The 20,512-nt window shown below is 45.5% G+C and overlaps 1 protein-coding gene across 1 annotated transcript; it reads left to right on the top strand.

The window, feature by feature from the left end:
• The first annotated feature begins 241 nt into the window (after positions 1 to 241).
• On the top strand, positions 242 to 20,047 carry LOC125513223 (ell-associated factor Eaf). Its single transcript, XM_048678278.1, has 4 exons — positions 242 to 494; positions 4,959 to 5,317; positions 11,713 to 11,755; positions 19,303 to 20,047. Exons 1-4 carry the CDS (start codon positions 374 to 376, stop codon positions 19,728 to 19,730), a joined length of 951 nt encoding a protein of 316 aa, XP_048534235.1. The 5' UTR covers positions 242 to 373; the 3' UTR covers positions 19,731 to 20,047.
• Positions 20,048 to 20,512: the final 465 nt, after the last annotated feature.

Below are 20,512 nucleotides of genomic sequence, written 5' to 3'. Positions count from 1 at the left end.
AGACTAATAAAGCACGCATTGAGTGTGCAGGGTTCATCGCCGTGGCGTTTTTTCAAAATAGTCCCCGTACGTTTTGGTAATTTGGCCCGCAGTCCTCGTATTAACTGAACCTGAAGCGGTACGAGCGAGAGAGGAAAAAACAAACGCAGCCACCAGGACGACCCTTCCTTTCGATCTCATCTGGACCTCCCGCCCCGCCCCGCCCCTCACCGCCGTCCGCCGCCGCGCGCCGCCACCGCCTGCCTCGCCGCCACGCCTACCCCTACCCCAAGTGTCAACACACCCGCGCCCATCCACTACTGGCGACCCGCGGCCTTCGGGACTCCTCCCCGCTGCTTCGACTACGATCTGACAGCCCCGTAGCGGCGTGGGGATGGCGAGCAGCAACACCGGCGAGCCGAGCACGGCGCCGCAACCGAATCGGTGGTACGACCTTCGATTGGGATCCTCCTGCCGCGACCCCGCCCTTACCACCAAGTTCTGCACGCTCCGCTGTAAGATACCGGATCCCCCCTCCCCCCTCTTTCTTGTTTAGCACCGTCACCGCCTTTGAAAGACGATCCGCATCCGTGATGATGTGGCCACTTGGTGGTCTTTTTTCTCGCTTTTCTTTTGTATTTTCTTTGGGCGTGCTTGTGCTGTTGCTCACTTTGTTTATTTCACAGCTTGCTACTCGTTGTATGGATGGTTGCTTTATCTATAAAGCGGGGCGAAAGCCTATTTCGACATATTATTAGTTGTTTAGTTCGACGAGAGGTAGGGGTTTTCTTCAACCAATTGTTGGTATGGTGTGTGATGCCCGTTTTGGTATTCGAGTTCTGGAGTTCATCGAATCGGTTGCCATAGGGTGTCCTGTAACGATGTTTGGGTTGTGATTACAGTGGAGACGTGTAACTTGTTAGAGGAATAACAACTTTATCTCTTTTGCATAGGGTCAAGACCAATATACACAGGTACATGTGAAGAGATAAGTAGGAATCTAGTGCAAAAGGATACCAATCACTTTTGTGGGCTTATTATTATCTTCTGCTAATATGTTTTGATCTGATGAATTTGTCTTGTTGATCAGATAGCGGTTGTTGAAATTATGGAGTAGTTTGATGTCAATAGCAAAAGAAGCACCGTAAGGTCTTGTACAATGCAAGGTGCTGAGTAAAATAAATCGAGTTCTTCTTAAGCACCAGTGCTTATCTCTATAGTAGGGGTTGCCTAATTAGGCATCTACCCTCTACAAATAAACACAGGTGCTTAAAAAAATCTGGTTTATTTCTCTAAGCACCTCTCTTAAGCACCTTGCATTGTACAAGGCCTAAAGATTTAGTTTCACAATTTAGATTCTTTTAGCCAACAATCAGTGGCGGAGCCAAGGGGGGGGGGGGGGGGGGGGGGGGGGGGGGGGCGAGCAGCTACGTTGCACTGATACGGCAACACCGATACGGCGATACGAGTACGGCGATACGGGATACGGCAATTTCTAAAAACAGCAATATGCGATACGGCTAGTATATATAAATAATTAATAAAATAACATGTAATAAAAACAAACATAACAAAATGTCCTCAACACCATTAGTTGCTGATTGCCTCCAAGGCTCTTTTCTTTTCTAGTCTTGAATGATCATGCAGGTCCTCAACTCCTTATGGTGTATGCACAATAGAAAATACATCAACAAGTAGCAACATCAGCACGCACTTTTATCCAACAAACATCAACAAGCAGCAATAGATAGAAGTGATAGCCTCCTTTGTGCAGCTATTTCTCTCGGTGTACCAGTACTACTACGGAAGCCAGCAAGCACAGCCAAGCAATAATCCAGCACCCTGCATCAAGCACTCAACAAGCACACATCAGACATCACTCGGTGCTCGCGGAAATTGTTTACATTGCGACGGCGGCGCAGCAGACTCGAGGCGATTCCAGGCTGTGGGGACGGCGGCGGCGAGCCACTCCAGGCGGCGGAGGCGACGGCGGAGAGCCACTGCAGGCGGCAGCGGCGGCGGTGAGTCGCCCTCGATCCCTTCCTCATGCGGTCGAACAGAGTGCGAGAGAGAGATTAGGTATAGGTGGTGGTGGGCTATTGGGCTGGCTCGGCCGCTCGGGGCTGCGCTCTGTCGCTCGCCGTATCACGAGCGTGTTGCTGCCGTATCAGCATTTTTTTTTTCCCCCCCCCCCCCCCCCCAACGATCGAGCGAACATTGTAGGCAGCTGTCTATTAGGCATTTGCAACGTAGAGCGTACTTGGCCCCCCCTATTACGTGAATTCTTGAGAAAGGAAAAAAAAAGGCCCATGTACAAGCCCACTAATTAGGCATTTTCTAAGTCCACGCCAAGGCAGATTGGACTTTGCTAAAAAAAAGAAGGCAAATTTGACGATTGGCCGCCTCCGCTAAATCTCCTGGCGCTAGACATTATCTCCATGATTAGTGCGTGTGTGGTTAGGGATGCGCCGCTGCTGTCCTAGCATGCCTTTGCCGCCTCCTTGCCTTGGGTCTTCCCTAAGAAAAGATATGATTCATATGGCGACGCAGGCTGCTTCACTCACCAATTCTTCAGGCTGCAGTCAACGAACTAGCCAAGGATAACACATCACATTGCCTATTAATCTCTCGCTATTCTCATCTTGTATCATGTTGAATTTCTACATCAGAATTTATTTATTTTGGTTGTGTGATTTGTGATGGGTCGCTGCGCTAGGGTATAGGCACTTGCAATCGTTCGAAACCTCAGACCCGTCAATGAGGTAGGGCTGGGGTTGATTCTCTATGTATATGGCAACGTTGATCAATTTTTGCAAATTAAACAATAAAATTTCCTAATACAACCAGCGATGATTTGCCACTCAAACCTATATAAATGCAAACTGAAAGCCAACCATATGGTAATACATGATTATTCTTGTCTGTATACCTTAAATTTTCCTATGAAAATGTTTTATAGCATGACACTTCATGTCATATTTTAGAATAGTTCGATTATCAACTTCGTCTTCTTGGCACATATCTGAAGCTATTGACCAATTAGCTATTGCTAGACACGCTCCACCTGCAAACAAAATTTGTGTGTCTAGGCAAAGTTAAATTTTAATCACACTTGAATATAGAATTATTGGGTAGTATGATGTGAGGCACAAAATATTTTCTGGCTTCATCGCCATCTGCCCCCCCCGCCATACCTAAATCCTGGCTCCGCCCCTGCCAACAATATGCTGCATTTTTTGCATTCATTCATATATAAATCAGCTTCATTTTATTTAGCATTTCATTGTTCTGGTTCAGTGCTCTGGTATAAAGATTTCATTATTTCTTTGTCCCGTTATTGATGGAATTGATTGCAATTATTTCAATGCACTTTGGTTTTATGAAACATTACTACATTAGTATTTGGAATAGTAATGAGAATTGAAACTATAATACATATAGTTTGTTATATTTGCTGATTGTATAGTTGTAGAATGTTTATCATATATCAGTAGCATGCATGGTGCATGCTAAGGTGGGTCTTTTCTCATGCATGGTGCCTGCTAAGGTGGGTCTTTTCTCATGCATGGTCACATGTTGAGTTGGCATAGTTGCATGTTAGAGAGAATTAGATATAGTGGCCACATGAGAGCACATGACGAGAATTTTTACCCGGAACCAGTCCGTCCGACCGATTTGGAGCCACCACTGCATTCCACATTTACATGGAATATCCCGCTTCAAGGAACCAACTCATTCCATTCCACCACCTCAACCAAGCACGTGAATAATCTCCAAAACTAGAACCGGCCCATTATATTCCATCTCAGGACCTCAACCAGACACACCCTTATTCTTTCTCTGTTTGGGCTTCCCACTGGTAGTACACAACAGGTGAAAGGTTTATCCTTTCTACTCTCTTTCTAAGTACCTGGAGTTAATTTATTGTTTAAGTGTTTCTTCTTCCTGCTCTCTTTTATTTCCAAATTTTGGCCTTATACACATATCCTGATTTTCAGTAGGAAGTAGCCCCTTTTCAATTGGAGATTCTGAAATGGCATCACTGAGCGTTACGATTTATCTCAAACCCGCTCTTTTGTAATTATCAGAAGTTATTTTTTCATAGATCTTAACAAAAATAAGTCTTGGGCATTGTAGTTTCTGTAAGGTTGGGCACCTTTTTTCCTGTGTATTTTCTTACACAAACAATTTGAAGTGGAGCTCTTATCAGTAGTTTTAGCTCCTTTTGTTTCGTACTACATGGCCATATTAAAGACATTTCACCTTTTCTTTTCACAAATCCCCAAGAAATAATTCAATTGATTAACCTAAACAGTCTAATTTTGTGTCCCCCAAATTATGTGCAATTGTTTGTCTAAGAAAGTTTCCTCTCTTTGATGGCTTGAGATGGCGGCCAATGTTGGGTTGCAGAGTGGCGAGAGTAGCAAATTGCTTTCCTATGTGTTTATCATCCTGCAGTGTCCTTGGTCACGTAGCTTTGTTGAGAATCCAGTGCAAGCACTTTTCCGCTTTAGTTGCCTGTCTTCCAGGAATTTGCTTTCCATCTGACAGTCAAACTTTTCACAACTGAGTAGTGTATCATGCTTTTTTCTTTCTGAAATTGTCACGTGCCATGGAAATGCTTTGGGCCTCATATTGATCTTACATAACCTTCTTCTGTTTTCATGCTTCATGTGATCTAAGTATTGATCCATGGGGTGATGTTTAGGCATTAATTAGTGTATTTAATCTTTCCAATTATTAACTCCATGTTTCCTGAAGTTATATTTTATGCATCTAATGTGAATTTCTTGCTACACACTTATCAAGGTAAGCATAGCTCATCATTGACTAGGAAGCAGGCAAGCTTCCTCCTCTATACTATCTAACAGAACCGAGTACTCTTGTTGATCCATCAATGCTCATGTGTTCTTATTGTCTTACGGTATCAATCATGTTTTGTTTTGCATTAAATCATTTTTGTTTGTTCGATCTTGCAGATGAATTTAAGCCAGCATCTATTGACAAGACTCAAGCTGGCTCTCTGCAGAAGAGCAAAGATAACCGGGTAACTGTGGAATTTCATAACAATCAGCCTGGCAGGCCAAAGGTGGCATTCGAGGGAAGCCAAGAAGAGTACAAGGATAATGATGGTGTCTTGTTTTTTGATGGTGAGACCTTTCGCTTGGAACGATTGCACCGGGCAGTCAAGAGATTAAGGCATGTCCGGGTTCCGGGAGAGTCTGTAGCAACTTCCTTGGCAGCTACAACTACTGGAATGGGTGAATCTCATTCTCCTCCATTAGCGAAAGTTGGCAAGTTGCCTGCAACGAACAAACCTTCTATACACTCAGTTCCGGTAAGTTCTGTTAGCATGTTACATGCCTTAGCTAAATTTAGGTAATTGCTTCATCATTTGTTCATTTTTAGACCTGGGAAGAAGAGGACATGAGACAATAGGTATCCCGTTATATAATTGTAGGTACTTTCTAAACTAACAAATATTAAAGCACATAATGTCTTTGTCCAGACTTCATTGTTACCATTGATGCTTCATCTATATGTACTTAGAGCAACTCTAGCAGATTCCCTAAATCTCACCTCCCATCTAAAAAACTGCCATTTTAAAGGATTCAGGGTGAAAATTCACTCTAGCAGATTCCCTAACCTGCCCTCTATCCCTTATTTTTTTAGAGTCCACTCTAAAAACGGAGGATATTCCTAATTTTTTACTTAGTTTGGCCAGATCTCGAAAAGCATCGGCCTGAGCCAAATACCAGTACGGCTTCTATCTTAGCTCTGCTCTGGCCGAACAGCTTATTATGCAAAATATTTCTATTCTATCTTAAGTTTTCTAAACCAGATCATTTTCCTGCTTTCTCTTCATGCGTGAGCTCCAACACACAGTTCTGCTGCATCTAGCCTGCTGCACCTGGCCTCTAGAACTGCAATCCTGTGGCCATTCTCAATCAATGTGTCAACCAATTAGCTTAACTACCAAAACTAAATAATTTGGGCGACCATACAAACCAGATCCAAATTAGACTATCAACACCTCCGTCCGACCTCCAGCAACCAGTACAGAGATGGAACGGACAGACGGATCAGTAACGATCTTATATAGAAGTCGGGAGATACAAGGGAGATTTGGGATGAGAAATCAGCAAGCAGAGGATGGGATGCAGTAGCAGCAGGGGGAGAGGAACGAGAAGTTTGAAGACGATTCATCCATTCGCTGTCATGTGGTGAGGTGCCTCTCCTTCTATATAGGCGATGTTGCAGCATAGCCTTGCTAAGCCCAAGTTTCAATAGCCCATTCTGAAGAGTAGGCCCATGAAGAGTATAGGGGCATGACCCTTGGAGCATGACATTCTCGCCCCCTTAAATTGCGGCTTGTCCTGAAGCTGAGGATGTAGTTCCAAGAAACATCATATCCGCTGGGATCCCATTGTGTTTGGACAGGTAGACCAATAATGCCTGAACAAAATCCAAGAGCCAGTGTAGCACCATCACTCTAAAATCTGAACACAAGCACCAGGGTGGTGAAGGAAGCAACCTTCAAGGCTCAAGCCATGTGGATTATGTCCGAGAAGCATCAGGTCCCAACCATGGTCTATTCCAAAGGGCAACTCCAACATGTGCCTATCTGCACTTGCATATAGGCACTCGTTCCTCATTTGCAATGGTGCCCGACAATGAAGATTCAAGATTCCATCATCCCACTTAGCAAGCACTCGCTGTACCACATGAAATGGCAAGGATGAAACCTGGGAACTCCATGGAGTGCAAAAAGAGGTGGGTTGCATGATCGCGTTGTACCTGTAACATCATATCGTATCAAGGAATTGTTGTTGATTCCAAACTGATTTTTAGTAGCTGTAGCTGCACCAGAGCTCCATGATCCCAACACTGTTGTCAGCTGGTGGGCCTGAAGCTGCAGCGTGAAACTGTACTGTGTTTCTGCACATGTTAGGTATTATCATACGCTCAGGGAGGCGAGGATGCTGCTCTCTGTAGTGGGAAATTTTTTCATCATTGTAAATAGTGTCATGAGTCCAGAATAATGCACAAGCATCAGAACGATTTGTGCAAGACAATGCCATGAACATGCTGCAAGTGTGCTCCACCATTTGGATGTAAACCCTAATAGGAACATGATTAGGCATCCTGGTATCCCAATGTTTTGCAGCCCCCAAATGCAGAGTAGCATCAAAATAGGATTAGCTGGCTGTAGACATGGAAGAGTGGGCCACCAATCCATTAGGTGCAGCACGTTGCCTGTAGGTTCATAAAATGGTGTAGAAAATGCATTCTGAACAAACCACCAAAATAAAGGCATGCCTTCACAACAACCATTGATTTTCCACGAGAAACCAAACTGCAACTCCATGGTTATCCCCATATATTCATGTATGTGCAACTCCCCATGGGGCGAAGTACCAAAGCCATGACTGCTACCTGGAGCCGTGTCCGCCTGGCGCGTCTCCGTGACCATGTCTACGCCCACCATTGCGCTTTGCGTTGAACTAGCCGACCACGGCCAGTAGGACAACTATTGGGTGCGCAGTCACCGCGATCTCCAGAGCCTGGGCAAGGAAAAGGCGGGAGCGCACTTGGGTGAACGAGGGCAGCGCCGTCGTCGACTGGAGGATCACGAAGGCCTCTCAGCTTCTTTTCGAGCCCGTCAATCATCTGGAGGGTGAGTGTAGTTGCTGACCGGTTTGCCCAAACCCAGGAGGGCCATGGCGATGTGTTGCAGACAACAACAATAATCGTTGATGGAGAGGTTGCCGAGGACGGTGGCGTGGAACTCTTGGCCCAAGTGCAGCATGCCGCCGGCCTGGTTGTCGAAGAAGTACTCGTGTAGTTGGGCCTAGATCATGTAAGCTGAGGATTTTGGCGGAGCGACTACGTCGATTAGGCCCCCTCGATGGTAGAGGGACCACAAGACGATGTTGTCCATTTCGGGATCATTGAGGCGGTTGGCATGCCCATGCCGAACATGATCCTGCACATGGTGGCGAGCGTGGAGGAAGTTGATGGAGCTACGCCATTGGGTGAAGTTGAGGGCGTCGAGGCCCATCTTGAACTGGATGAATCCCTCGAGGTCCATCGAGGAGAGCATTGTCGGTGGCCGAGGCACGGGGCTGGGTAGCAGAGGCGAAGGGGCACCAGATGCAGGAGGGAGGTTCTCAGCTCCAAGCTCAGCACCAAGGTCGTCGCTTGCTCGGGAGGTGGACTGGGGGAGGAAACGACAGCGGCGGCAGTGCCGGAGGTTGACATGGGAGAGGTGGGACGAGAACGCGGCTGTGATTACCAAAAAGGAATATGGAAGTGCTTGATATATTCATTAAGTTATTGTACATGATACATATGCAGGTGAGATCCCCTACATGCAGGGCACGATTGGGGAGGTAGCGATAGGCTAGATCGCTTCTGAAGACTTGGACATACTGTTACAACAGAGGGAGGGAGCGAGGCGTGGCTGCTTGATTGGGAGTAGCTCTGCCAGATAGCCGCTTGGTGTACATGGCTGATCTGAATGGGGGCGAAGCAGCGGGCGGGAGGAATCACAGTACATTGGTGATGCAGGCTGGAAGCAACAGTAGAACTGTTTTGGGGAGAGCGGTTAGAGAAATTTGTCGGAGGAGACCGAGGAAAATGAGATCAAAGCAGGGTGGTTCAAGATGTGAACGACATGATATGCCGATGAGGTTCTATCAAAATGGAGAGGCAGATACCGATTTTTTTCCATTCGGAGGCTGAGTTGCGGCACGCCCACCCCCCCTCGAAACCTGGGTTCATGATACCATATGGGAATCTGGACCAATATGAATATGCAAGGAGACCTAGACCAATACTAATACTCTTTAACATGTAATACCACGTAGAAATACTCGGAAGTAACAGGGATAGGAAAAACAGAGGAATTTGAGTGGTAGGAATCGAATACTTTGGGATTTTGGTTGAGGATCTTGACTTGGAGTTCGAACCTAGTTATTTTGCTTGTGCCGCTATTGATAGTATGGTTGTCCTTAGACTCATTGTGCATTTTGGGTTCACCAAAGCCTTTAAATTACATGCATGAGCTAGGAGGCAACCACTGGTAGCACAAATATAGGGGTCGCCAACGATGTTTCCAGTTAGGGGGCGTTTGGTTTGCTGGCCATCCATAGGTGGTTGAGGGATAGCCAGATTTTCAGATGGTACCGCGCGTTTGGTTGAGGGATAGTGGCTAGGGATAATCAGATTTTCAGAATATTCTCGTCAAAAGCTGGTTGGCCTCATCCGCGAAAATCTCGCGGATGATGGCAGCCACCCGCGCTCGTCACCTGCCGAAATGTTTACTTGTTATCTCCCGCCCTCCCTTTCTTTCTCGCTCGCGAACGGAAAGTAGGCGGTGGCGGCGATTTCGCATCAGGCGGCGGCGCGGTGAAGTAGGTGCTGCCCCTCCACTTCTCTACTTTTTCCGTTTCTCTCGACGTGTGGGTGATCCGCCAGCGGTGGCAGCGTCTGGTGCTGCATGCCCCCCCCCCCTCTCTCTCTCTCAGAGGGCAGTGATCGACGTACTCATGACGAACAGCTCACGAACACAGAAGTTCGCCGCGCAACTGGCTTGCGGCTTTGCTGTTTTCCTTGCCTTGTTTTCCTTGCGTAACGGACATGCGATCCGGTCAGCAGGCCCTCTCTGAACGTGCCATCCCACATCCTATGGATCAAGGCCACACATGCAGCTACTGGCCGCCGTAAAAGAAGCATGACTCGGCCCTACTACTTCTACGCAAAGAAAAAACAAACTAACGTGACACCATGCAAGGTCGTCACACACATGCTCAGTTCTTTCTTTTCATCTTTTGTACAGCGTATTCTCACCTGAGAGGTACTGAACAACCCATCCACTTGTCATCCTTCCAAAACAAACATAAAACTGCTTATCCCCAACCACCATTTATCCTTCCAACCAACAAATGAAATTGGCTATATCCTTAACCAGGCGGACAGGGATACCCTCAGCCCATCCATTCTCGGCTTCGAACCAAACGCCCCCTTATTACCAAGGACTATTTTTCTGATACAGACTTGATAAAATGTTAGTCCTTCGATTTGATAAAATATTAGTCCTCTTATTTGCCTTGTCATTAACCACTAAAACACAATAGGGCTATATGATGCATTTAAAATAGCGCCAACAAAAAGTCACACTTTTGCCTTAGTTCAACACTAATCAGTTCAAAAGATTGCCAACATCCTTTGGAACTGCACAAGACAAGTCTTTTGTTTGTGATTTGCTAAAGTAAATCATTTATTACTTAGTATTTCAATTTCATCGTGCTATTTTATGAAATACCCAAATATTGGTTGCATTTTAACTGAACCTTGAGTTGCTTATTGAAAATACAGCCCCGCTGATTGCTGTGTAAACCGTAGGGTCCTATTTGGAATATAAGATCTCCATCATTGTGCATAGGAATTTCTATTCCATGACAATAGGTACTGTTGTGCTGTTTGGTTTGCACTTTGCAGGAATCAATCCAAAGGAGCACTGTTGCAGACAATAGGAACACCGTGGTTCTCTCTAATTTCACCGGAATTAAGGCCCGAGCTCTTGTTTTGTGGAAGTCCAAAAGACCCAAGATAGAGTTCAGACCCCACAAAATGCAACTTCTGTTTCTCATGGGCGAGTGTAGTGTGCACGCGCGCCGGTGCATGGCTTGTGTCTAGGCAGGTCGGGGGTAGTGCATGGGCTGTCCTCCTACAATAATTGCATTGGATCTTGGGGATAGGATGGCTGGTTCACAAAGACCATGCTGAAGAATAGGTGAATGTTAGACCACTGGTGCATAGATGGTGCTGCCTGGATATCTATGTTATGGTTGTTTCTTTTGCTCAAAGTTAATTACCCTTTTACCATTCCTGTGTGTTGGCATTCCTCTGTTTCAACCGCCAGTTTCTTTCATGTCCCTGTGTTTTTCCTCTGTTTTAACACCTGGATGGCTGGATTCCTTCCCCATTCCTGAGTATTTTCCGAATCAGTGTTTTTGGTTCCCTCCGTCCCCATTCACATGGCACCCTTGTTTTTCGTGTTTGAACTTTGACTATCAGTTTCACCAGTAATAATTAATTATATGTCATAAAACTTACACCATTGGTAACTATTTTACTACAAATTGGACTTCATAATTTTTGTGACACATAATCCACTCTTTGTCAAATTGATTGTCAAAGTTGAACCTCGAAATATGTGTGCGCCATGTTAATTGGGACAGAGGTAGTATTGTTAGTTCAACAGTGATTCCCAGCCTCCCACCCATTGCCACTACAGTACAACACTCATCTACTCGTTGTCGTGCCATTTCATGCTCACCTCCTACAGTGCCGCAGCCGTCCTCCTGTATTGCATGTTGTGGCACAAATCCTCCTTTCTCTCGCAGATGCACTTCATAGGCCTGTGCACGCTGGTTCATTTGACTGAGTTTATATTCAAACTGCATCAAGTAGCAACTGCACTTGCACAATATTTATAACACAATATTGTATCTTGAGTTTGTGACTAGATTTACCTGCAAATGTGCACCAGTGCACCCTAAATTCGTAGTTAAAATTGTCAGATGATGAATCTATGGACATGGTTTATACAAGTATTGTATGGAATCTTTGCCGACCTTCATGATTTGATGCTGTACAATTTCAGTCTAATACTAGATATTTCAAGAGGCCCTTGTGTATCTAATCATGATTCTGACTATCCTGCAGGTTGAGGTTGAGCACATCGACATTGGTGAACCTGAAAATCCAGGTAACTGCTTTAATCTGCTTATTCTTGTATATGTTCATGATGTGGAAATTAAGTTATTTAGTTTCTTTTACTGCCTTGAATACGGGCCTCTTTGATTCTAGAAGATCCTTTAAGTATATTTTGTAGGATTGTATTGAACGCTTGTAGGTAAGTCTGTCATTGCAATTTGCAGTCCTGTTTTTCAGGTTTTACTTTCCTGAGATTGGCTAATTCACTCCTTTGGTCTTATTTAAATCTGTAACTTGTTGTGGCCCTGCAATGTTGTTTCTTTTATCGCCCCTCAAGTGTTTTTGTAGAAGAAAACGAGCCATGCCAAGCCCAAACAGTTGCACATGAGTATTTGGATAAGTAGCATCTGTTCCAAACGTTGTCTTTGCGTTTACGGGATATTGGCATACCTATTCGTGATAACCTCAAATGTTTTGTTATAAAAAACGAGGCATGCCAAGTAGCATCGGTTCCAACGTTTGCGGGATAAGTAGCTTATGTATTCTTATCGGTAGGGTTTTTAAGAGGGGGAGAGAGAGAGAGAGGGCTAATACCCTAAGTGAGGCATCACGCAAAGTCTTAATCCTTCTGTTTCTTGTTGGATCTCAAAGCGGTGAACGTGCTAGTCCATTATACATAGAAACCACTCGTGGCTTGATCCACAGCTGAATCCAAACTCGAACTCAAGCCATTTGGCTAGCACGGTTGCTCGGTGATCTGAAGGGGAGAAAGTTGACACCGTCAAGCTCAAGAGCATGTCCACACTGGCACTCAGCAAGAACCCAGTTTTCCCCGAGCGGAGCAAGCATATCGACGTCCGGTATCATTTCATCCGTGAATGCATGGAGAATGGGAGCATCTCTGCTGATTCTCTTGGCACCAAGGACCAGCTTGCAGACATCCTAACGAAGGCATTAGGGCGGGTTCGTTTCCATGAGCTTAACACAAGGATTGAAAGGGTCAAGATCAGCGCCAAGTAGACACACAAGAATCAGGGGGAGAATGTTAGGAGTAATCCTAGTGTTACATTTACTTAGCTAGGGAGTGGTAGTCTATATGCATATGCATCTAGACAGCTAGTAGCCATTTTGTTTTTTGCATGTACTAGCAGCGGCTAGAGCTGCATGGTCAGTTTAGCATTAGAACCGACTTCCCCATGTACTCTGTAGACCCAGAGGGCAGCCGTACAAGCCACAGGTTCAGAAATAAAACTATCCTGTGTTCAGCCCAGCTCCCCTCCACTTCTATACTTCAGCTTATTTGTAACACTCCTTTCTCCATATCTTTCTTGAGCTAACACACCGTAGCTTTGATACCAAATACTTTTTTAACACGGGGAAGGGGACCAGAATGTCCCCGAAGCTGCTTCATATATCAAAAATGATGGTACACCACAAAGAGGAATGATGTAGGGCCAAGCCCTTTTTTGCCTGATCTTCACGAATTGGGGGTGGATTTGGGGAGAAAAACAAGGCACAAGGGGAAAACACTCTTTTCGACAAGATCCACACACAAGATACTCAGATCAGAAGCCTAAGGGATAGATCTCAAGCATTCAACAACACCAAAGGAAAAGATATAAAGGTAGTTCATCAAAATCTATTGGAGAGATGGGTCTTGATAATCTACAAGAGGATCCTTTCTCCCTTAGGCCTTGTTCGGTTAAACCTCTCCTAGAGGGGATTGGAGAGGTTTGGAGGGGATTGAGTGAGTTTTGACTTGTATGGGATTTAATCCACCCCAATCCACTTCAATCCCCTTCAATTTTGTTGCAACCGAACAAGGCCTTAGGAGGCCTTGACAACGATGGATGGTTCTTCTCCACTTTGGAGGCCTTCATCTCCAATGGAGGAATCCCACTAGGGGAGGTAGATGAGCTAAGCTCTCTTTTCTCTCAATTCTTAGCTTACCCTAATGAGGAGGTGGGGGAGATATATATGTACATAAGCTAGTCCACAAAGGGGTAAGTGGGAGAGGGATACATGGACCTCGGGCCCGAAACTGCACGCAGGCAGGGGCTGGATGTCCGGGCGGTTGTTGATAGGACGGATGTCTGGTGTGCTGCTGGATGTCTGGCTTGAGGGCCGAACCTTCTGATATCTGGGCTTGAGTCCGGATGTGGGCAGGCTGGATGTTCGGGCTTGAGTCCGGATGTCTGGCGGCTGAGCAGGGCAGTCCTTCTCTTGTTCTTCCGTCTTTGTTTCCATGCTTCCCTCATGGATGGTGTAGTCATACTCTTCCGCATGAACTCCTTGCCATGTGTGAAGCTCTGCTCAAACCTATGTATGCACGAGGAAGGAGGATCAAGTAGTATACCATTCTCGAAGGGGACAAGAAGACACGTGTATGAAGATTCACCTTTATATCTTTGAAGTAGATGTTGCGTGGGTGTTGACAATGGGGCTCTTGACATGGTGATGTCCGAAGGGTGCTCCGCACTAAGGACCCTGAAAGAAAACTAAGATTACAAACATGTCCTCCCTTTTCACAAACAGCGAGATTACAACCAGAGCTGATCTGGATATGGCCGCCGCATTATTTGCCCGGAAGAAAGAAAGGAAGAAATTCTGGCTGGCAGCGGGAGGGAGGAAGGAGGGTGGTCGGAGTCCAGCACAGGGCCGAAGTCAGTGACCAGCTATTATGTAGCACAGGCAAGGGATGAACCTATATTTATCTTCTCAATGTAGCACAGGCTTAACTTCACATCCAGGGGGTACACAGCCTTTTATGTAGGACTTACAAACTGTCCTAGCCCCAACTATCTGTTTACTCTTCTACAACTAATAGATAGTTTGGCGCTTGTGCTATGAATTTCACTAGCAGTCAGCTTACTTCTGAGTGCACTTACTACCATGCAGCTGTGATATAGCTGGACTAGAAGCTTTAGGCAAGTTGTATACATCAAAATGAAAAGCTACTGCTGCCGACATATTGTCACGCCCTGCTTGGCGGATCTGGGGAATTTTGGGAAGAACACGAGCTAGGGTTTCGATCTGGATCGTATTATCTCGAATATGCTAAGGTATATTCCTCACAGAGGGAGGTTTAGGTATACATTGTAATGAGATAAGTCTCAGAATGAATCGATACAAGCGCTCTGCGCTGGCCGTTATATAGCCTCGACACTAGCTAAACGGTAACAGTAACCGGCAACCGGATGAAACGGTATAGTAACCAGGCGAGCCATGCGAGCCGTCCGGTCATCGCACTATAACGCATCTGGTCCGTCCTTTATCTGAATCTTCACGATCGCTAACTGAACTCTACTCTGCACCTGACACATATGCATAGGTAGCTAATTTTTCATGCCTATTGTACAGCATCCACAACTTGATTATGACTAGACTAGGAAAAAGGCCCGTGCGTGGCAACAGGTATAAAATAAATTTAAGAATTCGTGTGGTAATCAAGAGTTTACCTGCCGGCAGTATCAATTTGTAGGTTCCAACACGTCTGCTTCTGCTTTATCTTCCCTTTGTCTAAAACTACTGGGAAGCCATGCCACTATCAAGATGCGAAGCTAATCCTTAATAATCAAAAAATGATACTATTTAGGTATGGATGTGAAACTGGCCTATAAAGAATAACTTACAGTTTTGCTAAGCACATCTAGATGTGCAATAAGTATTGCACATCTAAGTCCTATGTCATTGATCTTATGTTGAGATTCGTGTGGATATTTTCTTTTCTTTTTTCTTTTCCTCTTTATGCTTGATTCACTCACTTAGATGTGCAATAACTAGAGCACATCTAGATGTGCCCTAGACACATCCAATAACTTATTGATCAAGCTGATTAATCATGGCAGATTTATGCTACTTCCAGAGATTACACAAATAATGAATTATTATATTTGATCGTCGTCCACCACTTCAGCCATGTATGCACAACAAACCTAAGCGGCAATCCTCCTCCAAATCCAATCCCATCCCGCAGTTCTCCTTCAGATCCTTACACAAGGCATCTATTTTCCTATCTTTTAGGCGTCAATAATAATACCACATACTAACTCCATGCTACACTGAAAGTGTTGAATTACATTGCCTTAATTTTCAGACCCTCTAGGTGATGCTTTTTCATGTCTAGAATTGACCCTCGAGGTGATGCTTTTTCATGTGCTCGACTTGATTGTTCACTTGATGGGACTGAGAGTTGGCTAGATGTTAGCCCAGATTTTCTTGTTGCTTGCCTACGGGTGGATTATAACCGTATGATACTTCGTTAATAAAGCTCCTATATTCGATGCAAAAAAAAGGCAAGAGCGTCAATCAATCTATACTCCTTGTGGACTAACATTGAGAAGCATAAAAACGGTAAAAGCTTTGACACATGCTGCGCCACTCCTTCGTTGATTCGCAGTTATGTCGACTAAAGCATTGTCTATGTGCAATATCCTATTTATTTAAGAAATTAAGACATAATATTAGGCATGAGAGACCAGTCCAATTTTTGTTGTAAAACTGCAGGATGTTTCAGGTCCTCTAAATCAAATTAGATAAAATTAAACACTTAATTCTCATGTCTATATGATGACCCGAAGAAGGTGTCAAGCAAAGCATATCATAATAACTTTATTTGTGCTCCTTTATCATGGCTGAGAATAGAAGGATATATGAAAAAGAAGAGTAGGAAGACCGAAGTAAAACAATAGGGTCTGCTTAAAATTTTACCATATGTGGCAGATGTCAATGAGCCTCCATAGCAAGCAGTGCTCTGCTGACTTGCTGAGTACGCAGTCTGCAGCTAGGACCCACAGGACAATAGTTAGCCCACTGTTTTGTGTGTTTTTTGGTCCACTTGCACTCATAGTTCTTCCACGAAACAGAAGCTTCCCACTGTGGCTCTATGCATGATCAATAGAATGCAGTAGCCAGTAATTGCATGTGACGGTAATTAGTCATGATCTCATTGAGTTTCTGCATTAAATTTCCATTGTTCATGTGAAATGCCTAAGCATGAGGCCTGTCTGTCTGTACATAGCTACAAAACAGCTGGAGCAAATTGAAATTTTAGCAGTGTAATCTGGCTGCCATTATTGATCCTTGATTTTTTTTGACTTGCATATTGATCCTTGCTTTGAAACTTTAGACATAGGTTAGTTGAGGAGCTACAACTATCTGTCAGGCTCTTCCCACAAAAGAACTGTCAGTCAGGCTAATGCTTTGACGCTTTGTGTGTACTACATGCATGCTCGCTGTATATCTACGCCGCCCAGGAGCTCATGTGACCGCACCTGGCTACGAAAGCGTATGCGTGCACGATCGCCATGCGGATGTGCAACGCGCATCTTGTAGCGTGGCGGCTTCGGCCCATCGCCATGTGAACTTTACCCCTGGGGTGAACACAATGCACGCTGGCCTGCACCTTGGTACTCTATGGCTTCACTCACACAGCATGCCGGCTGCCAAACCGGGTTCGGTTGCGGCGCCCTTGTCCATGCACTATCGTGGCTGGCCAGGTTCAACGATGGCAGCCTGCTCCGTGGGTCGGCGTGGCATGCTCTGACCGGGTTCGATGGCGGCAGCCTCTTCTGTGCTCTCGTCCCCGTCAAGCGTCGGCACCCTCGTACATGTCAGCTGCACCAGCCCCTGGCAGTGGCAGATGTAGTATGGCGCGTTGGCACCCTCGTACATGTCAGCTGCACCAGCCCCTGGCAGTGTTGGATGTAGTATGGCATGGACGCCCTCGCGGTTCATGTTCTCTACGGTGGTAGAATCCTTCTGCCCGTGGGCGTCTGCCATGTACCCTGGTTGTGTTGAATTCGGATGAAGGCGTGGGACGCGACTCCCGACCAGGCCACACGTCATGGATGTACTCGCGAATGATGAGCGGCTTGGCGAGGGTGCAGCCATCGACGATGAGCACGGAGACCTTGCATCCATGGATGGGGTTCATTCGTGCATCAGATCTATCCAGCCTACTTCGCTGTGAAGCGCCCGTCTCCTTGCCGCAGCAAGGATGATGGGGCTGGATGGGGTCTGGTCTGCTTTGCCGTGCCTGACCTGACCTCGGCAGCGTTTGTCTCCTTGCCGTGTTAGGGAGCAGGGGGGTGGATCGAGAGAGGTGCGCGACGTATGGCATGGGACGACGTACGAAACATATGTCACGGTTGAAGAGAGGAAGGCTGCTGCCGATGTTGGGATGCCGGTGAGGGAGATGACGACCAGCTGGCGGCAGCGAGCGGCGGACGTGCGTAAGACGGTGCTATGTGTTTGTGGGAGGAGGGGCTCCCGGACACTCACAGGAGAGGCGACAGCGGTCGATGTAGTTCCCGATGGGATCAGCATCAGCCTTGACGTACGCCTCCTTGTGACCTCGTCCGCCGCTCCTCCGCCTCCCGCGGGATTCACCCGTCCTCTCCTCTCTATCTAAGGGCATGTACAGTGGTTGATAAGATAGTCTTATTTTAAGTCTTGCATGTAATTTAGAGATGACAAAAAAAAATGTCTACAATAGGTTATCTCTTAGTCTTATCTTCAATAACTAGTCATTTCTAAAAATATGGTGCGACATATTGTTTGCTAAGAGATCATCTCTTGTCTTCTCTTAAATAGGAGAAGACAAGCCTTTTCTTATGAGTTCTCTCTTCTCCACCTCATCATTTATCCTACGTGGCACTCCTAAGATAGCACCATTGTACGTGCCCTAAATATATGAGGCGTTAGTTAAGGCAGATTCCAAGTCAAGTCAGGGTCCACAAACTGAGTTGAGGAAACTGCATTTGGACGAAAAAAATAATACAGAAGGCGTGCATGCGGACCACGGAAACCGGTGCAACCTATGAGATTGCGAGAGGAAAAACCGATCGGGCGAGGTGGACCGACGAAATTACGGACGAAATACTCCTTTCCGGTTTATAAGGCTCAAGTATCAAATCTCATCAACCAAGGCATTTTGTGAGTGGAGGAATGTATCTCGTACTTTACAAAACTACCCCTATTAAACTCATGCATTAATTTGGATTAATTGCAGTGCATGCATGCTTGGCCACTAGATGAGTAGGAGCATTACATGCATTGGTGTTGTTCCTCTTTAATTCTTGCATGCAAAGATTTAATGCGCATTGGAAACTAAAATGAGACGGAAATGAGCCCTCTAAATTGGAAAAACAAAAAAATTGAGATGAGCCTTATAAACCGGAAAGGAGGGAGTAAGTAAGTGTAGATATAGCTTAATACCAACGATGACATAGCAGCCATGTGGTATCCACATCATCCGAGAGCACTTGTGGAACCACTCTAAGGTCAAATGTGGACTGTTTGAATAGTTCAATGTTGCGTTTTAAATGGTTTTGAAGTTCAGGGTTGAAAAGTAAACTTTTGCCTTCCTTGAGCGTTGATAAGTGGACCTTTTCTTTTAAATAATGTGATCATGGTGATTCTTCACCATGCATCCGATGCTACAATCAAGTTTGCCATCCGATTCAAATGGAGCAATGAGAAAAAAAACATTTATACTCTAAAGCGTTGCCAAAGATTGTGTTATTTATGATATGCTAAATTTCTTGATTTGTCGGCCAAGATTGTAATAAATGTTCATTTGCCCCTTGCTAATGACAGGACCAAGAAACAGTAACAGGAGCTCTAAATATCAACCAGTCACCACGGACCCATTTTCCTCTTCGCCTGATCCCAATGACCAAGATGAAAACCTAGACATACTCGGTGATGATGACAATGGCTCACCCAATAATATGGCCTCAGCACAAGAGACGTCTTATCGCGGTTTTGACATCAACTTACCAAATCAGCTCGACATGGATGATGAGGTTGCTGATGTTGATGTAAATGACGAAGCTGAGGAGGGACTTAATGCAGCTGAGGCGCTGCGAGCTCAAGTCAATGCAGAAGGACAGCAGGTGGAGCAGGCCACCTCTAGTTCAAGTGGAAGCAGCAGCGGCAGCGGAAGCGGGAGCGGCAGCAGCACCAGTGGTAGTGACGGCAGTGATGGCGATTCACCCAGCTCCGGAGGGGATGTTGATATATGAGTTCGGTTTCAGGCTGCTGACCTAACTTGCTGTCTATGAATCGCACTTAAGGGCATGTTTGGATCATGTCCTGAAGCAAGATTGCCTGGCCTTAAGAGTGCCTGAGATCTTGCCTGGATTCTGCTCAATCATCTTATTATAGCCTGGCCTAAAAACTTGTCAATGCCATTAGCCTGCCCTGGCCAGCCAGGCAACATGATTAGCCTGGGCCAGGCGTCCCGTTTGACACGCCTGGTGGGCTGATGCATCTGCCTGGTACTATTTTAATATTTCTTTTGCATGGAAGTGATGGACTGATGGGTGTCCAGAGTTTTATCTACCTAATTGTACTGTAGTACGGCGACTATCCACCAAACGCATATGAACCAGGCAAGCCTGGGCAGGTAGAATTCTTCAACTTCTCCGGCGACATCCAGGCATTACTTTTTGCCAGGCATAAGGGCCAGGCCTCGAACCAAACTGACCCTTTGTTTCCTTCGACCCGTTTCTACTCTGTACTAAACCAACATCAATTAATAATTAATATGGATAGGGAGGGAGCGATCATTACTAAAGGAGGTACGAGTGATGCTTCACTTGTACTCTTTTTTATGAGGGATACTAATACGATACCTGCTTCACTCTTACGATACTACTCCCTTCGTCCTACTGTATAATATAAGAACGTTTTTTACGCCAGTATAGTGTCAAAAATGTTTTTATTATGCGACGGAGGGAGCAGTAACTACTATCTCCTTTCTGGTTTAGACTAGCCATAGTGGGAGTAAATTCAGCAGTAACAT

The sequence above is a fragment of the Triticum urartu genome, chromosome 6, assembly GCF_003073215.2.
Source record: "Triticum urartu cultivar G1812 chromosome 6, Tu2.1, whole genome shotgun sequence".
In the NCBI taxonomy this organism is placed as follows: Eukaryota; Viridiplantae; Streptophyta; class Magnoliopsida; order Poales; family Poaceae; genus Triticum; species Triticum urartu.
Note: the sequence above shows the minus strand (reverse complement) of the source record. Positions and strands in the feature narration are given on the sequence as shown.

Bases quoted from the DNA above. Each gene is read 5' to 3' on its own strand.
- LOC125513223 (XM_048678278.1), top strand. From the start codon at position 374: ATGGCGAGCAGCAACACCGGCGAGCCGAGCACGGCGCCGCAACCGAAT. The intron at 495-4,958 runs GTAAGATACCGG...TCGATCTTGCAG, and splicing joins CAAGTTCTGCACGCTCCGCT to ATGAATTTAAGCCAGCATCT. The intron at 5,318-11,712 runs GTAAGTTCTGTT...ACTATCCTGCAG, and splicing joins CTTCTATACACTCAGTTCCG to GTTGAGGTTGAGCACATCGA.